The sequence below is a fragment of the Manacus vitellinus genome, unplaced genomic scaffold (assembly GCF_001715985.3).
Source record: "Manacus vitellinus isolate BGI_N305 unplaced genomic scaffold, ASM171598v3 scaffold_72_pilon, whole genome shotgun sequence".
In the NCBI taxonomy this organism is placed as follows: domain Eukaryota; kingdom Metazoa; phylum Chordata; class Aves; order Passeriformes; family Pipridae; genus Manacus; species Manacus vitellinus.
This window is the reverse complement of record NW_021940764.1, coordinates 2,224,352-2,247,102: the sequence shown is the minus strand read 5'-3', so window position 1 is coordinate 2,247,102 and position 22,751 is coordinate 2,224,352. Positions and strand designations below refer to the sequence as shown.

The 22,751-nt window shown below is 57.4% G+C and overlaps 2 protein-coding genes across 4 annotated transcripts; one reads left to right on the top strand and one right to left on the bottom strand.

Annotated features, from left to right (window-relative positions):
• Nucleotides 1–154: 154 nt before the first annotated feature.
• Nucleotides 155–6,006, bottom strand: LOC103757356 (E3 ubiquitin-protein ligase RNF113A). The gene is made up of 10 exons (XM_029964504.1): nt 5,899–6,006; nt 5,268–5,344; nt 5,063–5,167; nt 3,607–3,714; nt 3,221–3,330; nt 2,940–3,046; nt 2,306–2,395; nt 1,472–1,565; nt 743–849; nt 155–291 (listed from the first exon to the last, which is right to left on the bottom strand). The coding sequence occupies exons 1-10, from the start codon at nt 5,996–5,998 to the stop codon at nt 212–214; spliced, it is 978 nt and encodes a 325-aa protein (XP_029820364.1). The 5' UTR covers nt 5,999–6,006; the 3' UTR covers nt 155–211.
• A 3,100-nt stretch (nt 6,007–9,106) lies between these two features.
• Nucleotides 9,107–22,352, top strand: LIMD2 (LIM domain containing 2). Of its 3 annotated transcripts, none has more exons than XM_018084566.3 (5): nt 9,107–9,208; nt 17,961–18,089; nt 20,497–20,541; nt 20,963–21,102; nt 21,591–22,352. In XM_018084566.3, exons 2-5 carry the CDS (start codon nt 18,048–18,050, stop codon nt 21,748–21,750), a joined length of 387 nt encoding a protein of 128 aa, XP_017940055.1. In that variant the 5' UTR covers nt 9,107–9,208; nt 17,961–18,047; the 3' UTR covers nt 21,751–22,352. The 3 variants fall into 3 exon arrangements, with proteins under 3 accessions (XP_017940055.1, XP_017940057.1, XP_017940054.1); XM_018084568.3 differs by lacking the exon at nt 9,107–9,208 and adding an exon at nt 9,629–9,670; XM_018084565.3 differs by lacking the exon at nt 9,107–9,208 and adding an exon at nt 15,721–15,829.
• The last annotated feature ends 399 nt before the right edge of the window (nt 22,353–22,751 follow it).

Genomic DNA, 22,751 nt, shown 5'->3' with positions numbered 1-22,751 from the left:
GTCCTGGGGGTAGCAAACAGCTCTACTCAGCCACAGCTCGGAGCCTGACCTTACCTGTTCTGCCAGAGCAGCAAACCAGGAGTCCAGCACAGCTGGACACTGTTCCAGTAGCTGCTGGTTGGAAACACAACCCCTGGTTCCAGCTGTGAGGTTGTTTTTTTTTTTATCCTACAAAAGCTTTATTCAGTTATATACAAAACAGGGTGCTCTGCTACTGCGGGTCCTCGCCGTGGTCTGACTGCTGCTCCTCCTCTTCCTCCCCTTTGTGTTTTTCCAGTTTTGCCATGAGCTCTGAAAAACAGGAACAGGCAGGATGAGGTGACAGGTGCAGGGGCTGTCCCACACCAAAGCCAGGTCCTGTGAACACCCAGAACCAGGGCAGCTACTGAAGATCCTTTGCCTGCAGAGGCTCAGCTCAGAGGGTATCAGTGTTGGCTGAGTCCAGGCACGAGCTGGACAGTCACTCCATCACTGCCTTACTGATGGGACAAGCTGCTCCCCTGGCATATCCCCCTTCCCTCTCCAGAACTCACTCCCTGGATTTCCACACCAAGGGCAAGCACAGACCCTCATTTTGCACCCACTGAGCCTCCCAGGCCATGATTTAATATCTCCTGGCACTAATAAAGCTCTGCTGGCAGCCAAGAGCTCTCAGCTCCAGGGCCAGGCCCAGCACCAAGAAGACCCATCAGGAGCTGGTGCCTTTGCTGCTCTGGAAGGTCTCTCCCCAGGGGTGTGTTACCTTTTGCTGGGTTGAAGACCCCGTTGGTTTGCTTGTCACAGACGTAGCAGCGCTGGGATTTGCGATAGTGCTGGAGGGCACAGCTCTCACAGAAGTAGTGCCTACACCTGCAGGGAGACACAGGGCTCACTGAAGTCACCAAACACAACCACTGTGGCCTGCAGGCAAAAATTACACTGCTGGTCCCCAGGGGAAGCAAAAGTGAGCTGCAGGCAGAGCTTCCCCTGCATCCCTGTCCCAGTGAAGGTGCTTTGGCACTGCTTCACTGATGCAGTGACAGCACAGAGCCACCAGTGACCTCTTCTGACACAGGTACCAGGACAGCCAGCAGTGTGGGAGAGGGCTGCCCTCAGCCTCCTCCTCCTCACCAAGCTCCTGGCTTCCCCATTCTCCCATTTCTCTGCTCAGGCAGTGCAGTGTGCCATTCCAGGAGGAATGAAGGCGTGACAAAATCCCAAGGTTGAGGGGAAAAGTTATGTAATGAGTCAGCATCTGTGAAAATCTAAGAAGTGCCTGAACAAGGGCTTGAGATCCCTTCCAAGGGGATGCTCCAGATGCAGCTATGAGGCTCCCTGGTTCTCAGAGGACTTCCCCACCCACCAGAAAGCCATGGCAGACAACAGGCAGGTTCCACCCACAGCCTGTGGGCAGTGTTTGTCTCAACAGTGAACGACTCATGAGCTGAATCCACAGCAGACACATAGCTCCTCATGCCAAACCACCACTCACTTGGTGACCACGGGGTTCTTGAAGGAACTTCTGCAGATGAAGCATTTGAAAGGCATGTCCTCCTCATCACTGCTCACCTCGTAGTTCTCCTCGTCTGCAGAAGAGAGAGTGAACCAGACCAGAGCAAGAGCAGCCAGCCCAGCCCATGTGTGGGGCATGAAATATTAAATATGAGGAGAGCACAGCAGGTGGGATTGAATCTGTGCTGGAAACAACGGAGCTCTGGCATCTGGGTGTTGCTGATGTCAGTAACACATGTGGGCCTGGGCTATAATTAGGGCTAATGAGCCAGCGGGCCTGTTGCTCATCTCACAAGAGCAAATTCCTTTCTACCTCACCCACTCACTGCTATAAAGAGAAACATCCTCCAGCCCCCTCATGTTTTTTAGACTTTCTTCCAAACCAGCTGCCACCAAAACTCTGGCTCCAACTGAACAGAGAACACCCTCTTCCCCTTGAGCTGCACAGCAACGCTCACGAACCCTGGGCCACAGCTATGGGCACTGAGTGAGAAAAGCTGATGTGCCCAGGGAAGGGTCACAGCTCCTGGGCATCCGTGGGACAGATGGTCCCATCTCTCCAGCTCCACAGACCCACACAACAGCAGGGCTCTCCTGTCACAGAGCAACAAGGGAAATCACCCTCTGGAGTGGAGTCACTGGTGGTCCAAAAGCAGCAGCTCTAAGCTTATCCTGCAGCAGGGAGTTCCACAGCTTTGGAATAAAGAGCCCTTTGCTGTCTCACACTGCACACACCAGGGTTTGGATTAATACTAGACTGAAATCCATGATGAGAGGCAGGATGGGGTGGCCTCCTCCCCCAGAGGGGCCGTACCGTTGACCCCGTAGCGTCCCTCGTCCAGCTCCCGCTCGATCTGCCAGCCGTGCTTGTAGTCCGAGCGGTCGTGCAGGAACTTGCAGCTGTCTGAGGAGCACAAGGAAAAGAGGAATCAACAGCCAGGCTGGGAGGGCACAGTGTTACCAGCACGTTCATTCCTGAGCTTTGCCCAGCAGGTGAAATTTGGTTGCTCCCCCCTCCAGGGCAGTGCCAAACTCCTGGAGCAGGTACAGGATCCCTCAGCGTTGACAGGCTGGGAGGATCATTCTCCCTGTGCCACAGGGACAGTGCCAGCAGTTAATACATGTGGGAAGTGGGATAAGGAACAGGAAATCCCATCCCTCCCATGGCCTCAGTGGGCCCACACCTGTGGGAATGTGGGTCACTGAGACATCCCAAGGGTCCCTCCCAGGACTCCCATAATCCCTAATGAGAGGCCCTGGGCTTTCAGGAGGGCCAGCACAAATGACAAGAACGTTCCATGAACAGCTCTGCACCAGCATCACACCCCAGCCCTGCACAGAAGTGCCTGTAAATCAGTCTCAGCATCACAAAAGGGGATCAGAGCTGCACTGGATCCCTTTGCAGACCTGGTGCATCACTGTTTCAGCTGCAGGGACGATCCACTCACCCCCAAAGCCACAGAACCCCGTCTCTTTGTAGTCCTTGCAGATGTCAGGCTGGTAGTCCCATCGCACCGTGGCCCGAAGGTGCTCTGGAGCACGGATGGGGCCTTTCCTGAAAGGGGGGAGAGGGCTCAGGGTGCCTGCACAGCACCCCTGGAGCAGGGCCTGGCCAGAACCAGGCACCAGCCCTGTCAGACAAACAGAAACTGGCAGTGACAGCAAAGTTCAAGCCCCAAACAGGTGCCTTTGGGATGGTCCCAGTTGCCCAAGGCTCATCCCAACCCACCTGACCATTCCCGAAGAGGCGTTTCCCATGGACGTGTCCTTGGGCTTCACGTACTTCTGGTAGTTGTTAATGCCACGGTAAATTTTGTCATCTTCCTTTCCTCTCAGCTCCTGGGAGAGCAAGAAGAGGTGATTAGGATCAGGAAAGCTTCATGACAGGTTAGCTGTCACCACTCTGATACCAGCCTCCCTTCCTACCCTGCCCTCCTTGACACCAAGATGCCAACAAAGCCACAGAATTCCCCTATTTGCAAGGGTTGCACTCTTGGTTTTTCAAGTTTCCAGGGAAGTAGAGACTCCAACTCTTGCTGGTGTGCAGAAGGGGATGAGTAAAGCACAGGCACTCCTGCTGCAGAGCACCAGCTCCTCAGAGCAAGGCTGACTCACCTCCTGGATTTTCTGGCTGCGCTCGAAGATGGCCTGGGCGTCCTTCTCCTTCTCCGTGTCCAGTTCATACACTGCTGTGGCTCCCATGTCTTCTGGGCCAACAGGTTTCTGAAAAGCAAGGAAAACTTGTGACAAGAGTGGAGAGAAAACCTGGACAAGGCAGGGAGGTCCCTGGCTACCTGAAGGGTTGTCAAAGAGCAAGAACTGGACACACCTGATTTACCTTCTATCAGTTTCTGCCATCCCTTGGCACTGCCAGGGAGAATCCCCCATGGGCTGGAGGCCGATTCCTCACTGCTCCCAAATTTTAGGCTGCAGTCAGGAAACACTTGGCCTTATTTTACTCCTGCACACTCAGTCCCAGCTCAGCTGGAAGCTGCACTCAGGTCTCCCACGTCCAACACTTCAACCACGGGACCCTCCTGCCCACACACGGGATGTCACATCTGAACTTCTGACCTAGCTAGGGGCGGCCAAAATTCAGTTTTAACACAGTGATCTGGTTTAGAGTCCTCTGTAATGGACCGAACAGACACCTCTTCCTGGGCTTTATCAGATCTTCACAAACAGCTGCACAGAAACCGAAGAATAATTACAGCCAGCCTCAATTAAACACAAATCCAACTTGGGTGCCAGAAGCTTCTGGAGACCAAAGCTCCTCCTGTGCCTTCCCATGGGCAAACAAAGAGCCCTTTGGGAGCAGCTTAAAGCAGTGAATAATCACAGCACAAGGTTATTTTCATATTTGTCTCTAATGTGACAAGGAGACCTCAGTCTGACCCTGAGCTTTGCCTGAGGACAGCCAGGAATTACTCCCATTTACACAGAGAACACACAGTAAGGAACCAGCTCTGAAGAGGAACATATGTGGATATCTTCTTCTAATCCTACTGATATCCTGCCCAGGATGGGCAAAATGTCACTGGATCAAGAGGGAACTAAGAGTAAAACCTATTGGGGAGAGCAATTTGAGCTGTGCCCAAACTTCACAGCTGATTTCTCTCCAGCCCAGCTGTTACAAGGACATGCCACCCATCAACCCCAAGAAACCAATGACCTCTCTGCAGCTTTTACTCCATCAGGAATCACAGGGACAAAGACAGGAGCACCTTCTAAGTCACCTCGAATTCCTTGGGAAAGGAAGGTGGTCCCACACTGAAAACACAAACCCAGCAGTTGGGCAAAGCTGATCCAAGTGCTCCCTCTCCTGAAAATTCTGTGCAATGTTGGGCAAGTCCAGTGGGAAGGGACAGGCCAACCTTTGATGGCCCCCAGTGGAAGGAGGGACTATCAGAATAAACCCAGCACAAGGTGCTTGGCTGCTGAGACAGGGGGGTGCATCCACAGATAAACAAGAGGGAATGGCTGCTCCCACACTCACAGATCCTCTCTCTCAAGTGTGGGATCCACAGTCCCACCGAGGTGACAGCCCAGCCCCCCTGCTGCCCGTCCTTACCGCCGACCTGGTGGATTTGTAGGTGACCCCGATGTCCTTGGCAGGGTCCTCGTCCTCACTGCTGCTCGGGGCGTACTCCGGCCTCTCCCTGGTGCACCTCCGGGTCTGAGGGGCGGCAGGGCAAGGATTGGGGGTGGAAGGGCCCAGCACTGGCCCTGGCTGGAGCCTGGCAGGCCCTGGAGTGCCCCCTGGGCGCTCCCCTTACCTTCTGGATCATGGGGTTGGGGGTCTCCCGCCGCCGCTCCTTCCTCACCACCGTGCTGCCCTCCTCCCCGCTGCTCTCTGTGGGGACAGCCCGGCCTGACGCTCTGCCGGGGCAGGCCGAGGCCAGAGGCAGCCTCCCCCCGGGGACAGCCGCGGGAGGCCGGAGGAACCTTCCCCCCGGGCAGAGCCCTTCACCCCCATGGCACCGGGAAGGGTCACAGAGCCACACAGAATAAATACCCTCAGCTGGGAGGGACCCACAAGGATCGTCTAGTCCAACCCGCGGCCCTGCCCAGGACACCCCAGCAATCCCACCCTGTCCCTCAGAGCATTGTCCAAACCCTCCGAGAGCTCTGCAGCCTTGGGGCCGTGCCCACTGCCCTGGGGAGCCTGGTCAGTGCCAACCACCCTCTGGGGGAAGAACCTTTTCCTGAGATCCAGCCTGACTCCTTGCCTGGCACAGCTCTAGGGGTCCTTCCCGCCCACCACACGGACACAAGCGGCTGAGGAGGGCGGGGCGGCCCCTCCGTGTGGGCACGCTGGGCGGGCACCAGGCCCTGCTCGCCTCCAACAAGCGCACCGACCCTCCGCGGCCCGGCTTCCCGCGCCCCCGGGGTGCCCCCAGCCCTCACCCTGCTCCTGGTCGCTGCTGGGCCGTTTCCGCCGGCCCCTACCCGCGGCCCGGCCCCGCTTCTTGAACAAGAAGCTGCAGACGCTGCTCTCCTCCGCCATCTTGTGCGCCGACACTGGCGGGGGGCGGATAGAGCGGCACGGGGGCGGCCGGCGCGGGCAGCGCCCCCGCGGGCCGGGAGGGCTGAGCGCCCCGGGCTGCGCCAGGCTGGGCTGGGGGTCCCCGGGGGTCCCTGGGCCGCTCCCCGACCCCGATCCCCGACCCGATCCCCGACCCGCTCCCCGACACCCCGATCCCGACCGATCCCTCCTTCCGTCCCCTCCTGCTCCTTCCCGCGGCCCCCGAGCCCGGCAGCGGGGGCGGTTTCCGCGTTTCCCCGAGGGCCCGGCGGGTTTCCATGGCAACGGGGACGCCGCTGGGTCCCAGCGCCCCCCGGACCCCCCGGGTGGGCACGGGAGGGACCCCCGGACCGCGGGGCTGCTCAGGGTGTGTGCCCCAGCATGGCCCTGTGCCCCGGCATGGCTCTGTGTGTCCCGCGGGGGTGTGAGTGTGCACGTGTGTGTGTGAACATGTTTGTGTGTGTACATGTGTATGTACATGTGTGCGTGTATGTACGTGTGTGTGTATCTCTGTGTGTGTATGTGTGTGTACGTGTGCGTGTGTACATGTGTATGTATATGTGTGTGTGTATCTGTGTGTGTGTGCGTGCGTGTTCATGTGTATATACATGTGTATGTGAACGTGTGTGTGTGTGTACATGTGTATGTACGCGTGTATATGTGTGTGTAGATGTGTGTACATATGTATCTGTGTGTGTGTATGTGTGTATGTATCTGTGTATGTGTGTGTACATGTGTGCACATATGCACGTGTGTGTACATGTGTGTGTGTACACACATGTCCATGTGTGAGTACATATGTACCTGTGTGTGCATGTGTGTGTGTACATGTGTGTATGTACATATGTACATGTGTGTACACCTGAGTGTGTGTGTGTGCACACATACATGTGCATGTGTGTGCACACGTGTGTGTACATGTGTGTTTGCACGTGTGTGTGTATGTGTGTACATAAGTACAGGTGTACATGTGCATGTGTGCATACATGTGTGTCCATGGGCATGGGTGTGCATGTGTGTGTGCACATGTGTGTGCATGTGTGTGAGTGTGCAGGAGCCTGCCAGCATGTGCACGTGGGTGTGCATGTGCATGTGTGTGAGAGTGCACACACATGTACACGCGTGTGCACATGCATGCATTCCAGCACGTGCACGTGTGTGCATTTGTGCACTAGTGTGCACAGGTGTGTGGGCAGGGACATGTGTGTGCGTGTGGACACAGGTGTGAGAGGGCACGAGCATGGCAGTGTGTGCATGTGAGCACATGTGCTCATGTGTGTGCATGTGTGCTCGTGTGTGTGTGTGCACATGTGAGACAGCATGAGCACGCCAGCCTGTGCATATGTGTGTGTGTGCTTGTGTGTGCATTAGTGTGCACAGGTGTGTGTGTGCCAGCAGGTGCATGTGTGGCTATGGCTGTGCACTGCATGTGTGTGCACGTGTGTGAGACGCATGAGCCTGCCAGCGTGGGCGTGTGTGCATGTGTGTGTGTGTTTGTGCAGGCATGTGCAAGGTGTCTGGTCATGGGCATGTGTGTGCCCGTGTGTGAGATGCACGAGCCTGCCAGCGTGGGCATGCGTGTGCACGTGTGCATGTGTATGTCTGCTGGGGTGTGTGCACATGTGTGAACATGTGTGAGAGGGCACGAGCACCCCAGTGTGTGCATGTGGGATGTGTGTGTGTGAACATGTGTGTGTGAACATGTGTGAGAGGGCACGAGCACCCCAGTGTGTGCACGTGGACGTGTGTGTGTGAACATGTGTGTGTGAACATGTGTGTGTGAACATGTGTGAGCGGGCACGAGCACCCCAGTGTGTGCACGTGGACGTGTGTGTGTCGTGTGTGCACAGCTGTGTGGCCGTGGCACGTGTGTGTGTGAGCACACGTGTGTGTGTGAGCACACGTGTGCCCCTGCAGTGTCTCTCTCCGCACAAGGACTGTGGTGCTGGGGAGCCCCCGGGCCGTGGGCTCAGGCCCCAGCTCAGCACCCCCTCAGCAGGTGCCAGGATGAGTCCCCAGCCGTGTCCTCCCTCAGACCCCCTCCCGAGGCTCAGGGAGTCTCACCCGGCCTGAGATGGGATCCTTTGCCCATGTCCGTGCCCAGAGCCCGGGCAGCCCGTGGGTGCTGTGCTTGTTCCCTTCCCACACACCCACCCTCGTTTTGGGAAAAAAGAGACCCCCTGGACACTCTTCTCCTCCCCACGTCCGACAGACCCCATTTCACAGCCCTCTGGTCTCCTCTGCCTGCTCTGTGTGACCATCTGGGCCGGGATCTGCTCGGCAGCAGCTGATTTTACCCTGGAGTGGAATCCCTCCTTTATTTGCTCTCGGTGACAGGGAGCCTCTTCAGCACAGATGCTATTTGGGCAATGCAGAGTGGCAGACGTGGTAAATCATATCACTGCTGTCTCCTTGTCCGGTAAACACTTCCATAAAATCCTTGATTGTCTTTTTTTGTACAGGGAGTTGCAGGCAAACTGCACACAAAGCACCTGGCTCTGCCTCTGGGCTCAGACTTTGGGCCACCTCCAGCCGGCGTTTGGCTCTTTCCACGTTGTGTTCAGGAGCCAAACAAGAATATTTGCTCCTGCATCATCATTATCAAAGCTATTCCCACCTCTCCACTGCCTATTTTCCTTCATGGATCCCCCTCTGAATGGGTTTGGGAGGTTAAGGTGAAGCCCTCAGAGCTACAGGTTCCCGCTGCCTCTGCTGGCTCAGGTCCATCCCGGCTTGGTGAAACCACCCCTGAGTTCCCTCCAGGTTTTAACTATTAATATTTAACCTATTTATTCCTGATGTTTTGCCTTGTTCCTGGGGAAATCCCAGCCCTCCAAACCCCAGGGGAAGCTGCCTTCGTGGTCCAGGCAGTGCTTTTGCTCGCCCCATGAGACCCTGCCCTGGCAGATCTGCCGCCCACCTCACACGGCCCCGCTCCCACGCTCCACGCCAGCTGTCCATGGAATAAACCCCGGATTTCTGAAGCCATCACTGCTCAGCTCTGCTCCCCTGGGAGGTGAGAAGTGGGGAGCAATGGGATTCCCCTTTTCTGCAGCTGCCTGATAAGATTCTTCCTCTGCAAACAGTTTGTTGAGGGGGGTGCGTGTGTTGCAGGGTGGGGGGAATTCGGCTTTCACAGAGCCCGGAGGGACGGATCCTTTGGGATGCTCGCGGGAAACCTTCCATGAGCGGGTGGGTGAGCCCAAGGCCGCGTCCAAAGTCTGGAGCGAAGCCAATCTGGAGGGAGGGGGAGAGGATGGAAAAGCTAATTACGGCGGGGGGGTAATTACACCCACGCTGCCAGAAAGCGGAAAGAGACGCTCGGGGGGTCGCGGCGCTGAGCCGGGGAGGCGCCGCGAGTCCGGGAGAGGAGCCGTGAAGTGCAGAGGGCTGGGGAAGGTTATGGGGGTTAGAGGTGCTGGCTGCACACAAAGCGAGCGAAGCGCTGGAGGACGGTTCGGCGCCGGGAGCAATCGCAGTGCCCGGCCCCCGATAAAAGGTCTGCGAGGCCGGCAGGTGGGAGCGCGCAGGAAGTCGGCTTCCGTCCCTACAGCCCCGGCCCCTCCGGCGGGAGAGAGCGCCAGAGCCCCGGCACCGCCACGGACCACCCCCCGGACCCCCTCGAGCCCCCCCTCTGCATCCCCCAGGCGTACGGTGGCCCGGGCTCACGGGAGAACAACGAAACGCGATGGGAAGGCGGGGGAGACCGGCGGGAGACAATGCATGTTCCTGGGCAATCGAATTGGGGGCTCGCCCTCCCGGATCGTGCCCACCGCGGGGGGCAATCGGGTGTGGGCAGGACGCGAGCCATCGCGGCGGACGGGCGAGAAAGGCATGAGAGACGAGGATGATGCAAAGGCACGAGAGGGGCCCCGGGGCAAGCGCACCGCTGGAGCCACCCGGAGAGATGGGGTCATCCCCCCCAGCCCCGGGAGCAGCCCCGGGAGGAGGGTGAAACCATCCGGCGCTCCAGGAACTGTCCGCTCTGGGAGGAGATCGCCAGAGGGTCGCGGAGGCAGGTTTAGTTGGGGGAGGTCCCAAGGGCTGTCTGGGCAGGGTCAGTGGGGCAAAGAGGTGCTGCCGGAGCTCGGCGGGCCTTTGGGGGGCGATGCTGTGAGGGAGGCGGGGCAGCCCCTAGCCCAGCTTGTGAGCCGGGGGGGCGAGGGCTTCCCCTCCGGATCGAGCAGAGGCCTGTGCTGGCTGGATCCGCTGCAAGGGGTGTCTTGGGGTGCAAATTTCGGGGCTCCCCCTCCCCATTCGGGCTGTAATTCCCTCTTTGTTGTGCGCTGCAGCACATGCCGGAGGGGGGCTGGACAGATCCATTTTATTAAGCTGATCAGAAAGAGCAGAGATGGAAGAAAAACCTGTTAGATCCCGACTCCCTCATCCCCCCTTCGTTAATGCCTGCTAATTCCCGATGGTGTGTCTCCTACTGCCTCATCCAGCCTGGATTCAAACCTTTCCAGCGACAGGTCTTTCATCACTTCCCTGGGGAGGCTTTTGCATGACCGTGAGATTTAATAACAACACAAATGCCCCGAGCTCTGACATAACCCTTAACAGCCAGGGATCTCCCAGGGCTTCACAAAGGAGAGCAGCTCTGTTTTCGCTGGGGAGGGGAGAAAAGGGAACAGAAAAAATGAAATCAGTTGTCCACTGCCACCCAAAAAATTAGCAGCAGAGTTGGGAATCAAGCCCAGCTCTCCCAAGTCCCGGTTTGGTGCTGTAACTACCGTGTTTCGAGCCAGTCTGATCTGTCTAATCCCCTTGGATCACTTGAAACCAGCTAAGCTACCTTGTAGATCACATTTATGACCAATTTTCTGCTGATTTTTGTTCATGGGGCGACCATTGGTTTCGAAAAAACGTGATAATTCAGCCTTGAAAATCGTGCTTTGTCCACCGAAGGCGTCGTGTGAGGGCTCTCGCAGGGAAGACATCTGGTGCCTCAGCTGAGCTGTCGTGTATTTAAGGCCAGGAGTAGCACATCTGCAGAATTATTAACAGAGATTACAAAATAATTGCAGAGCAACCAACCAAGCTTAGTCTGAAACAGCCCCAGTGCTCGTGTCCTTTTTAAAATGGGAGAAGTGAGGGCCTGTCAGAACCAACCTTGTGGGCTTTGCAAAGTGACTGGATGCATCTTCATTTTTTTTTTTTTTTGCAGCTCAAAACTGGGTTCCTGACCTTTTTTGGTCGACAAAAAATCCCACGAGACTTCTCATTAGGGAAGGGAGTTCCTCTTCTGGTTTCCTTCGGTTGGTCAATTCTGTGAGGCTTCAACAACCCCCCTGGTCCTGCGTGGTGGTGGAGTTTTTATTTTCCTTTTCTCTCACCCTCAGCCCTTGCAGGGTTGTTGGCCATTGCCAGGCAGCTGCCATGTCCCCCCCAGAGGTGCCTTCTGCCTTTTCCTTCCCAGTTAAGTCATTTTTATGAGCCATCTGGGGGGGTTGCTGTGCTTACCTCGCTGCTAGCCAAAGCTCTGAGATGGAAAACATTAAATCTGGGTGAAGGGATTATTGCAATATCAATGTTAAGCACACTTTAGACATATTTCTCACTCCTCTGGTGTGCCCATAACCCTCTCCATATGGCCAGCTCAGGGTTTTCAGACACAAGGTGCCTCAGCACCCTCTGATGTGCCTCTCCAGGGACTGCTTTTCCCAGCACACTGGAATGTGTGCCATGAATTTCAGAGCACCAGATCCTCCACTGGGCTGTGTGGTGTATTGGATCCTAAAAGGGAGGATGGAGGTGAAGGCTGGAAATAGGGCAGCTCACAAAGAATGATCTGTGGAGAGATTTAACTATAAATATGATTTTGGGCAGCAAAAAGCAGCTCTTGTAGGGGTTGTGTGGAGGCAGGGACTGTGGAAAGGGGTTGTGCTGTGTTTTGGGCTGCCTGGAACAGGCCTCACTCTTCCGCTTGCTGCATCTGCAGGTGGTGAAACAGCAAAAACTCTTGGGGGGGATCTCTCAGGGTTCAAGAGATGGGCTCACCCCCAAAATCAAGGTTGGAAAAGCCCTCCAAGATCACCGAGTCCAACTGTTCCCCCAGCACTAACCCACATCCCCAGGAGCCACATCCACAGGGCTTTAAATCCCTCCAGAGATGGGGACTCCACCACAGGCAATGCCAGTCCAAAGTCTGTGGATAACAGGTGATACTCCAGGAGAGGAAATCAGCCAACAACATTGGTGGGTTGTGTTTGAGGAGAGAGGAAATTACAGGCAATTACAGATCCATTGATTGGAGTACAAGGAAAGGTTGGTTTCTACAACAGGTCCTGGAAGAGTAATCAAAGACCTGCTGTTGGGAAGCAGAATGAAGTGCTGGGTGGTTTTTACACAGATCATGTCACATTGGCTCAGTGTCTTCCTTGGATAGGATAAATGACTTGTGAAACAACAGGGCCTCGTGATACAGTGCCCCAAGGAAATGATTATTTTAGGTGGAGAGAGGAGAGAGGACAGGGAAAAGAGAGCCAGGTGGAAAGAAGACACCTGGATCCTTCCACAGTGTAAGGACACATCAGGCCAGATGTTTTCAGGGGAGTTTTGTACCAGAATTCCGAGGTTTGAGAGCTCCCACAGTGTGGAGAAGCCAGGTCAGCTCACCTGCTGGTGTCAGGCCACCAGAGTGGGGACAGGGAACAGGTTAAAAGGCATTGGCTTCTCCTGCTAAAAAAAACCCCAAAAACCTGATAAGGAATGTGATTTATCATCACAAATCCACTGAGAGGCAAATATATGGTGGAAGAAGAACTGGAGGCATAATGTATAATGGTAAATGGATGTGCATTTATGTAGGAAACCAGGAGGAAAAGTTTTACAGGTGGTTTATGGAAGAGATAATGGAAAAGCTGAAAAGGGGAAGGGAAGGAGCATGAACTGCTGTTTGCCTACTGTGCTTGTGTGCACCAGGTCTATATTGCACCTCATTAGTGCCACTCTGCAGAGCTCCCAAGGTTTCTCTCAGGGAAGCACTTCTGCCTCGTGTCCATCCTGAACCTCTCAACCTGCAGTTTTCATTCTGGCACTACTGAGGATTTGTCTCTGCCTGGAAAAGGCTCTTCTCATCCACCCCCAGCAGTGTTTCTCTGCTTTATCTGAGCTCCCAGGAGAGCAGACACTCCCTTCAGACCGTGATTTTTAATGGATGCCATTAAACATGGCCGTGATCCCAGGAAGGAACTGCTCAGTGCCTCAGTTTCTGCTTGTGGAAAGCCATTGAATCCCTGCAGCATCCTCCTGGCACCTCTGCCCCCTCACTGGGAGGCAGGGGCAGAGGACCAGCCCAGTCCCCCTGGCCCTGGTCCTTCCAGCTCCTCCTGAGGGGAGAGCAGCCAGGGCAGGGGTGAAGGTGGGAGAGGGGAGTGGGTGGGCAGGGGCTTCCCTCGGGCTCCCCCCTCGCCCGTGTGGGTCCCCCATTGTTGCCCTGACAAAGGCAGCCCTGTTCCTCCCCACAACTATTCCTTGTCAGCATCCCTCAGCATTTGGGCTGCAGATTTCCTGCCCACTGGCAGCCTTTCAAGAGGCAGCCCTGGCACAGGACGTGGCTGGAAAGGGGATTAGAGGAGCGGGATGGTGGAAGGGAGCGCTGGGCCCTGGGGTGCAGGGACGGGCCCACCCCCCCCAGAGATGGGATGAGCAGGGTAGGGGCAATCCCAGAATGTCCAAATGCTCCTCCCTGGGGTCCTCCACCCTGTGCCAACCCAGCAGGGACCTGCCCTGGTCCCGAATACTGGTGAGGTCAAGTGGTTGGCTCAAAGCCATGCAAGAGCCAAGACCTGCAGCTGAATGAAGGGCTTCCACGGCTGAAGCTGGAGCTGTGACCACTGGGCTGGCTCCATCATCCCACTGTGCCCCTTCCCTGGCACTGCTGTGCCTGGTTCTGGCACTCTCCTCTTTGATGCTGGCTCTTCACACACTTTGTTTCATGGTGTGGGTCAACCATGAGACCCCCAAGGCTGCAGATGGGCAGTGAGCTGGGTGATTCCCAGGCTCTGGGGATGGGCTTTTCCACCTCCTCTTCACCTCCTCTTCACCTCCTCTTCATCCCGTCCTGCTGAGAGGGACGATGGGCTGGGCTGGCCGTGGAGCTGCAGGGTCAGTGCTGTGCTGTGTGCGTGGGTTTCACTAATCCTGCACATGATCTGGGGCACATCCAGCCCCACATCCATCCCAAAACAGCCCGTATTTCCTGGGGGAAAGCCCTGACAGCCCCTCCAAGGTGTCGAGCCCCTGCCCTTCCCTCGCTGTGCTACTGGGGACACTCCATGTCCTCGGGGGATGGAGGAGGAAGGGGCCCGGATCCCCCACGCTGTGCTTCGCCTTTGGGAAAGCCCCTGCCGTGGGGGAGTGATCCCTGCAGGAAACACGCCCTTCCCAGGGCTGTAATGGGAACCAGATGGCAGAGAGGGGCCTCTGGCCCTCCGCAGTCACGCTGCTGCTTCCCTGGGCCGGAAACTCCGCGGCTCCCGGAGAGCCAGCGCGGGGCTGGGGCCCACTGGGAGCTGCTGGGAGGGCAATGGGGCAGCTGGATCAGCAGTGGGGGTAGCCAGGATGACCCCACTGGAGAGGAGAAGGAGGGAAAGACTCCCTGCACCCGTCCTGGCTGTGGGAAATGTGATCCTTTTTAGGCACGTTGTGATCGGGGAGTTCCCCTGAGGGGCCGCCCCAGATGTTCCCTCTCCCTGCATCTGCCCCAGGGTCGGGCAGGAGGGTGAGAGGGCACGGAGAGGGGGCTGTCAGGGAACAGCTCTGTGATCGAGCAGCTTCTGGGAGGAATGTTGCCTTCCTCCCTCCAAACTGTTCCTGCTTGGAGCTAAAAGGCACTGCTCCAGCTGCTCCACACGGCAGCAGGCACATCTCCCCTCTGGATGATGGACAAATTCCAGCCCTGAGGTCCTGACTCAAACACCAGCTCGCTGAGATCACCCAAAAAGCCCCCAGAGCAGGACCAGCAGCTGCTGGTGGTGACCTGGGCAGCAGAACTGGCAGGTCAGGCACCAAGTGCATCCCACTGGCTGTGGTGCCACACCAAGATCCACCTCCCTGGGTCTGCCATGCTGTGCCCATCAGTGTTCCCAGCAGGAGCTGCTCCATCACCCTGGGTAGATGGCACGAGCCCAAGTCCCCTGGAAAGATGTTTTATAGTCCACACCAGCCGTCAGTCGCTCCCAGGAGGGGCAGGAAGAACAGAGGCTGGAAGGCAAAGGTGTTCTCACCTTGTCCTGAGCCAAATACCTGAAGCTGGTGGCGTTTCCAGGAGGGCACAGTCCTCACTCCTGCTCTTCCCAGGCTGCATAAGTGGCCAAGGGCTTTAGGGAACTGAGGTTTGGAACAGGCAGGTCTAGTCATGGTGCTGACCTCCACCCTGGAGCCTTGGCCTTGGCTTTCTGGCTTTGTCAGAGGTGCCCTCTGTGCTCCTCACAGCACAGCCCTGAGGGCTGCCTGAACCACTGTGAGGGCTTTGCAGTGTCAGTGTGGCAGTGTGTCTTTAAGCAAAGCCTGTGCCACAGTGTTCTTCCACTCATCAGGCTGGTGTTGGCTGCCTTGGGCTCAAATCCCATCCTGCACTCCTTGGAAGCACGATGAGAGCAGCTGAGAGCCTCCTAGAAACCCTCCTGCCGCGTCTCACTTGTTCTGGTTCCCTTATCGCTTCAGCACACCCTTCCCCTTCGAGATTTCGGCTCTTGCCTCCTGCCCTTCGGCAGGAAGGAGGTTTAGTAACTCCTGCTCCTGTGCCTGAAGGGACTCTCTGCACCCTGAGCCGAGAGACAGCAGCGGGGAGAGCGTGGGCACGAGAGGGTATGTGAGTGGAGGGCACGAGAGGGTATGTGAGTGGAGGGCACGAGAGGGTATGTGAGTGGAGGGCATGAGAGGGTATGTGAGTGGAGGTCAGAGGGGTGTGGAGAGGATGGAGGACGGGGCTGGATGGAGAACATCAAGCCATGGGGTAGGCTAAGTGGGGAGGAATTGAAGGGGACAGGGTTTGGGGGAATGAGAAGCAAAGAAACAAATAGTAGGTGAAAGAAACCGTGTGCTTATCACAGAATCACAGAGTGGTTTGGGTTGGAAGGGACCTCAAAGCTCATCTCGTTCCAACCCCCTGCCGTGGGCAGGGACACCTTCCACTGGCCCAGGTTGTGGGGAAGGGCAAGAGGGGGATGATGAAAGGACTGGGAAAACTGAGGGGCAGGAGGTGGCTGGGGTAGGGGAGGAAGATGAGCTGTGAGGGAGGAGGAAGGGAAGCAGGGGGAGGACAAACATTTGTGCCAAAGTTTGGGGTGAAGGTGAAGGTGGGAAGGGGGAGGGTTGTGCATCTGTGTCAGAGGTGTGTATGAGGTGGGGACAGCAGGTTCTCTGGGTTCCTCACGTTCCCTCTGGCCTGAGCTGGGCTGCAGGCACCTGACAGACCCCGGGGTCATGAAGGGAAGGTCCTGTCCCAGGGAACGGGGCAGAGAGGGGCTGTGGGTTTGGGCACTGGCCCCAGCAGACTCTGGATTCGGCAGCAGCTGCCTGTGAGCGAGCTGGGAGGGCAGGAAATAACAAGCAAACCGCAGAGGGACGGGAAATGATCTGGGTAAAACAGAGCCGTGCCTCAGATGGGGCTGAGAAGTGTTTGTGATGAGGGCTGTGCACCCCCAGGACCTGGGGCAGAGGTCTCTCAACTCCAAAAGCAGCCACGAGTTCTGGGTGCTTTGCTGGCTGTAACACGAGCCTGGTGTTGGCTGTTTGGCAGCCAAAGAGCCCCCAAAACCCAGGGCATGTCTGCAAATGTCCCAGTGAGGTGGGCATTGAGGAGACACCCCCTGCCCCCAGCCCTCCACCCTGGCACGTCTCTGCCCTCGGGGCTCTCTCAGGGTCTATCCCAGCCCTTGGGCTGCAGGAAAGTTTTTGAGGTGACAATATGAGGCCGAGAGGGTTCAGCAGGAGATGAGAGCAGCCTCAGGCAGGAGGGGTGGTGCTGGTTTTCCATCCCCCAGCTCATCCCCATCGTTGCAGAGCTGCCCCTTCACTCTCCTCCTCCCTTCGCTCAACCCCTCGGTTCAGTGCCGTGTATGCAAACCAGGGCTGATCTTTCACTCTTTCACGGGTGTTTTGAAGGTAAAGTGTGGTGGGGAAAAACCCCTGAGGAGCTGTCAGTGCCTTTTCAGCTATTTTTTACCAAAAGGGGTGATTTGCAGTGCTGGTGGTTTTTTTCCTGTGCTGGTCCCTGTCAGCCCCATCCTCCCAGGCACTCAGCTCAGCACACGAGGCCACAGCTCACAGGGCTCAGCCTGAAGGTGATGTGGGCTCCCCAGAGAAGACAAAATCCCCATCACTCGCTCTGCTGAGCTGTGATCAGAGAGACTTTTCTGGGCTAAAATTAGACTAAAATCACAGTCCTTCCTCCAGCAACACCAGTCCTTTAGTGGCTGCATCAGTGAAACACAGGGCATTGGTTTTGCTCCCTTGGCTTGGACATTGCCTGGCAGCTGCCTCCACGTGGGTTTGGAGCACAAGCCATCACATCACCTTCTGCTCATGTTCCCAGCAGTCCTCTCCCATCCCAGCCCAGGATCTTTGTATGGGATTATCTTTGTATGGGATTAGAGGACTGGAGCTACTGAGCTCAGTACCCCAGATCACAGAATCCCAGGCTGGTTTGGGTTGGAAGGAACCTTAAAACTCATCTCATTCCACCCTCCTGCCATGGGCAGGGACACCAGACCAGGGTGCTCAGAGTCCCAGACTCTCCATCTCCCTGTCACAGTGTTCCAGACCTGCATCTCCTGTCTGTTGGTCCAGCCTGGTGTGCCTGAACCTCTTGGCTCCCTCAGGAATCTCCTGGACCAACGAGGCTGCTCTGAGAGAGCCGAGCACACACCACCTCCTGCAGAGCTGCTGGGTTTGGGGTGATGAAACCAACCCCGCTGCTGTTGACATTTCCTTCCAGGTGTTGCAAAAAGGCTGTCTTACCCAGGGAACATCGACCCACAGACTTCAAGCTCAGGACTGATCAGACGGAGGAGGGGAAGGAACCATGTTCCAGGCCACGGGAGCCGCCAGCCCACCCCCAACCCACGTACGTAGATCCCGCGGTTTGTGTGGGAATCGCACCCCAGTTTTGGTTCTCAGGGAGGGAGGGTTGTGTACAGAAGGCCTGACATCTCAGGGTGATCAAAGGCACAGTCACTGCTGCTCAAACAGCAGAGCTGGGGACGGGAATGTTCCAGCAGAAGGTGCTGTTTGCTGAGCACTCCGAGCGCCGGCGCCCAGGCTCGGGTCCATCCAGAGCTCTCACCCCGCTCTCATCTCCAGTTGCCTCTGTTTGTTTGTGTTTCCATGGCTTTCCGTGATCACAATTGAGAGCGTTCGAGCTGCTTAGGACCGGAGTGATCGGAGGTGGAAAAACATAAAGGCTCAAGAACATCTCCTGCTGGGACAGGATACGGCCCTTCCCCGAGGGGAGATAGATCAGATAGGGGATAGATGGAGAGCCTGCCCCGAGCCAGGAGGCTGCCGAGAAGTGACGAGCCGCGGTGGTTGCTGCAGCCTTGGGAACGGATGTGTCCCAGCTCCAGAGAGGCAGCGTTTTCCTCAGCTCTGGCTCAGCTGAGCCTGGAAACAGCGCATTAAATCCTGACCCCGGGAGAGCACCCGCGCTTGTTCTGCCACTGCCAGGGGATGCAACTGGTTTTACACGGCCGGAGCCTCCCCGCTGCCCGTGTCCCACTGTTGACTTTGGCTCCGGCTTCCAGCCTCGTGGGAGGGAGAGGAAAATCACGTCCCTGACCTGAGTCAGGGAGAGCAGCTGGGAAACGTCTGAGGAGGCAGCTCAGCCAGGGGAGAGTTTCCTGTGCGTCTCTCAGACAAACTGTTTCCAAAAATAGAAAGGAGGAACGATGGGGAAGGGCAGAGAGGGAGGAACGGGGGGTGGGGGATCAGCCTGGGGGCAGAGAGGGGCAGCACTGGCCAGGCAGAGCCAAAGAGCAGCGAGGGGAAGGACAAGGACAGTGGAGAGATGTCCTGGGGTGACATCCTAGGGTCACAGCGCCCCGACCCTGGGAACAAGCAGTGCAGAGGGTGAGCCAGCCCTGAGGGTGACCTGCTGAAGTGTGATGGCCCCTTTGATCCTGACGGTTTGAAGGAAGGAGGGAGAATTTCCATGAGTGCAAAGGCGGGTGAAACACTCCCAGGGGGCTGTCGGGACCTGTGCAGTGGGTGTGGGGAGGGTGAGGAGGGGAGCGGGGGGGGATTTGGGAAGAGAGGAGCTGTTGCAGCTGCAGATGAAGGAGTGTTTACCAAGACCCTGCCCTGAAATCCCGGGACACCTCAGCATTTGGGTCTCTCTGCCCTGGTGCTGGAGCAGCATCTGCCCCCCACAAGCTACAGACCCCATGGGGCACATCCTCAGTTCTGCCCTCACCCGCTGCCCCTCTGCCCTCCCCACATCCCCCTGAGCCTGCAGGGCCTCGGGGGCATTTCCTGCACAGCAGCAGCAGCGTGAGGGGCTGGGAACAGGGCAGGGAAACTGCAAAACAAAACATCCACTGAGGGGGAACAGCACCAGAGCTCCGGCAGAGCGAGGGGCTCCTGGGGGAACAGGCAGGGCACCACCCCCTGAGCCCAGGCAAGGCCATATGGCAGCACTGCTGGAGCCCTGGGCACCCCCAGCAAGAGGAGTTAATCATCCCCCTGCAGCCTGGGGGTAGGTGTTGGCTGGAAGGAGCAGGAGCAGCACCTGGGAGCAGAGCTGCTGTCGGTAGGTGCATCAGCCACAGGTGAGGATTTGCCAGAGCAGGTCACAGAGGGGTTTTGCCAAGGGCTTGTCTGCAGCAGCTCAGCAAATCCTTTCCCCCTCTCTGCCTGCCACAGGCCCTTGCTGTCCCCAGGGATGTGGCAGCTGTGCTGTTGTTATTCCTGAGGGAGGATGTGAATCCCAGGATGTGCACGGTGGTGGCACTGGGTGGCCCAGGACAGGGATCAGTGCCTGCAGCTGGTGAGAGCTGCTCAGCAGGGGACAGTTCTTACCCTGCAATGCCCATGCTGTGACATCTCCTGGCTCCATGTGTGGATGATGCTGGCACCACAAAACAGCTCTGCTGTACCTGGCCATGGAAAATACAGAGCTGTGCCGTGATCTTGCTGGATAAGGGCTGCTCTGCCCCTGGAAGTTCCACAGCTGCCTGGTGCTCCATTCCTTCTCTGCAAAATGTCCATGTTTTCCCTTCTTTCTCCATTTCCCTCTCTTCCTTCTCTCTTTGGGAAAAGCACCACAGCACAGGCAGTAACACAGGCCAGGACCTGACAGATGTCGTGGCCTCTGGGCAAGTGAGTTCAGGGACGGTCACCACGCTGTGACAGGGGCTGGTGTGCCCCGGGGTCCTGCAGAGCAGCTGCCTGTGCCAATCCTCCTCCCCTCCTCCTCAAGCACAGCTCAATGTCAGGCCAAGCTCTCATTTTGATTTCTCTTCTCCTTCCCTTTTCAGGAGGCAAAGAGCAGCTCAGGAGGCAGCACAGTGCAGCGCTCCAAGGTACCTGGGATTTACCACGTCATATCGAGTGGTTTGGGTTGGAAGGGACCTTAAAGATCATCCAGTTCCACCCCCTGCCATGGGAAAAGCACCTTCCACTATCCCTGGTTGCTCCAAGCCCCGTCCAAGCTGGCCTTGGACACTTCCAGGGATGGGGCAGCCACAGCTTCTCTGTCAGTGCCTCATCCTACTGATTCATGGCGAGGGGAGAAGGACCAAACACCCCAGGCCCAAGCACCAGTCCAGCCCAGCATCAGTGGGGTGGCCCAGGGAGGGGGGAGGTGAGGCTGCTTCATGCTCACCAACGCTCCAGTGAGTGGCAGCACAAATACCAGGGAAGAGGGCTGTGAAGGGAGCCAGGCACGGGGAATCCCACGCTCCTTCCTCATCCCATGTCTCCCTTTGGTGTCCCCTTGCCCAGTCGTTCAGCCTGAAGGCTCAGGTGAAGGAGATGTGCACTGCCTGCCAGAAAACCGTGTACCCCATGGAGCGGCTGGTGGCCGACAAGTTCGTCTTCCACAACTCCTGCTTCTGCTGCAAGCACTGCCACACCAAGCTCAGGTGAGCCGGGCTGGGGCCTGTGCTGGGACAGGTGTCACCACAGCTCTGCTGGGCCTGGGTGGGGGAAACCCTTCCCAACACTGCACCCACCCCCTCACCCATCACAGCCCCTCACTTGGGCGGTGCCCAAAGACCCCCCAGCCCACTCATGGCAGCAAAGAAACCTTTATCTGCCCACCTGCTCCCAAGTCTCAGCTAAATCCCACCTGCTATGGAAGGAGAGATGCTTCCCCTCGAGAGCAGCCCCAGGGTGACACAAAGCTGAGCCAGAGCCTCCTCCCAGAGCACTCAGAGCCAAGGCTGAGCTCCCTGGAGACCTCCCCCTCTACAGACCTCCTCAGAGCCCCCAACAGCCTGCACTGGCTGGAGAGAGCAGTTTGCCCTGTCTAAGGGTCTCCTCCTGCACCTTCCTTCCTCCTTCCTGCCCTATCCTGGTGCCCCCCAGCCCCGGATCCCCGAGCCCACCTAACCCTGCCCTCCCTCCGCAGCCTGGGCAGCTACGCCGCCCTCCACGGGGAGTTCTACTGCAAGCCCCACTTCCAGCAGCTCTTCAAGAGTAAAGGCAACTACGACGAGGGCTTCGGGCGCAAGCAGCACAAGGAGCTGTGGGTGCACAAGGAGGTGGAGAGCGGCACCAAGTCGGCGTGAGCGGGGCCAGCCCACCCACCCCCCGGAGCCCAGCAGGGCTGAGCCAGCACTGACTGAGCTGATGTAAAGCAGGACCTGCAGGAGGGGAGGGCAGGGCAGGGCAGGGCAGGGGGGCAGCCCACTCTGCTTTGAGGGTGCTCAGAGGGGTCCTGCAGTCAGAAGGACAGGGCAGAAGTGACGGGGTGCAGCCCCCAGACCTGAAGCTCTCTCCCCTCAGGCCCCTCTCCCCCATGAGATCAGACCAGAAGCACTTGCCAACCCCTCCCCACCCCCCTGGGACCCCCAACCCTGTTCATCCATTGCCGGCCTGTCACCGTGGAGAAGATGATCTGGGGGCTTAACCAGCTTGTGAGTCCCAGCAGAGCTCCTGCCACCCCATCCTGCCTTGCTGGGGCTCTGGACAAGGAGGGTCCTTGGTTTACATCAGCTCAGTTCAGCCGGGGTGGCTCAGCCCCCAGGACGCTGCCCTGCGACTGTGTAACAGTGTCTGTCTTTTTTATATTTGCCTTCCACTGGTACGTTCTGCGGGAGCCTCGCGGCGGCTCCGCCTCACACTGCGCCAGGCGCTCTTTTATTTTTGTAATACAAGGTTTCCGAGCCTTCCCTGTGTCCTGTCCTGTGTTCCCAGGGTGTCTGGGGAGGTGGGAGGAGTGGTCAGGCCCCCTCTTGCTGCCCCAGTTGCTGCGGAAAAAGCCTCTGTCCATGCAGGATCAAGGAATTATTCCTGGGTGTTTGCGAGTAATGTTGTGACTGAGGTGGTGAGGGAAGGGAGGGAAAGGAGGGAAGGGAGGGAAGAAGGCAGCCCACTCCTCTTTTCAGAGGGGTCCTGCAGGCCACAAGGGTCAGAGGTGACAGGGGTGCAGCCCCCAGACCTAAAACATTCTCTCTTCATGCCCCTCTCCCCCGTGAGATCAGACCAGAAGTGCCTGCCCCTCATGGGACCCCCGAGTCTTTGGGGAGCAAACCCAGGATTTCAAATTGCACCCCAGTGTTACCCTGTG

What these genes read in the sequence shown, in the direction of transcription:
- LOC103757356 (XM_029964504.1), bottom strand. Translation starts at nt 5,998, where the DNA reads ATGGCGGAGGAGAGCAGCGTCTGCAGCTTCTTGTTCAAGAAGCGGGGC. An exon ending in GCCTCTTCGGGAATGGTCAG is followed by an intron (nt 3,047 to 3,220) that starts GTGGGTTGGGAT and finishes CCCCCCTTTCAG; the next exon opens with GAAAGGCCCCATCCGTGCTC. An exon ending in GGGACGCTACGGGGTCAACG is followed by an intron (nt 1,566 to 2,305) that starts GTACGGCCCCTC and finishes TCTCTTCTGCAG; the next exon opens with ACGAGGAGAACTACGAGGTG.
- LIMD2 (XM_018084566.3), top strand. Translation starts at nt 18,048, where the DNA reads ATGTTCCAGGCCACGGGAGCCGCCAGCCCACCCCCAACCCAC. An exon ending in GCACAGTGCAGCGCTCCAAG is followed by an intron (nt 20,542 to 20,962) that starts GTACCTGGGATT and finishes CCCCTTGCCCAG; the next exon opens with TCGTTCAGCCTGAAGGCTCA. An exon ending in CACTGCCACACCAAGCTCAG is followed by an intron (nt 21,103 to 21,590) that starts GTGAGCCGGGCT and finishes CTCCCTCCGCAG; the next exon opens with CCTGGGCAGCTACGCCGCCC.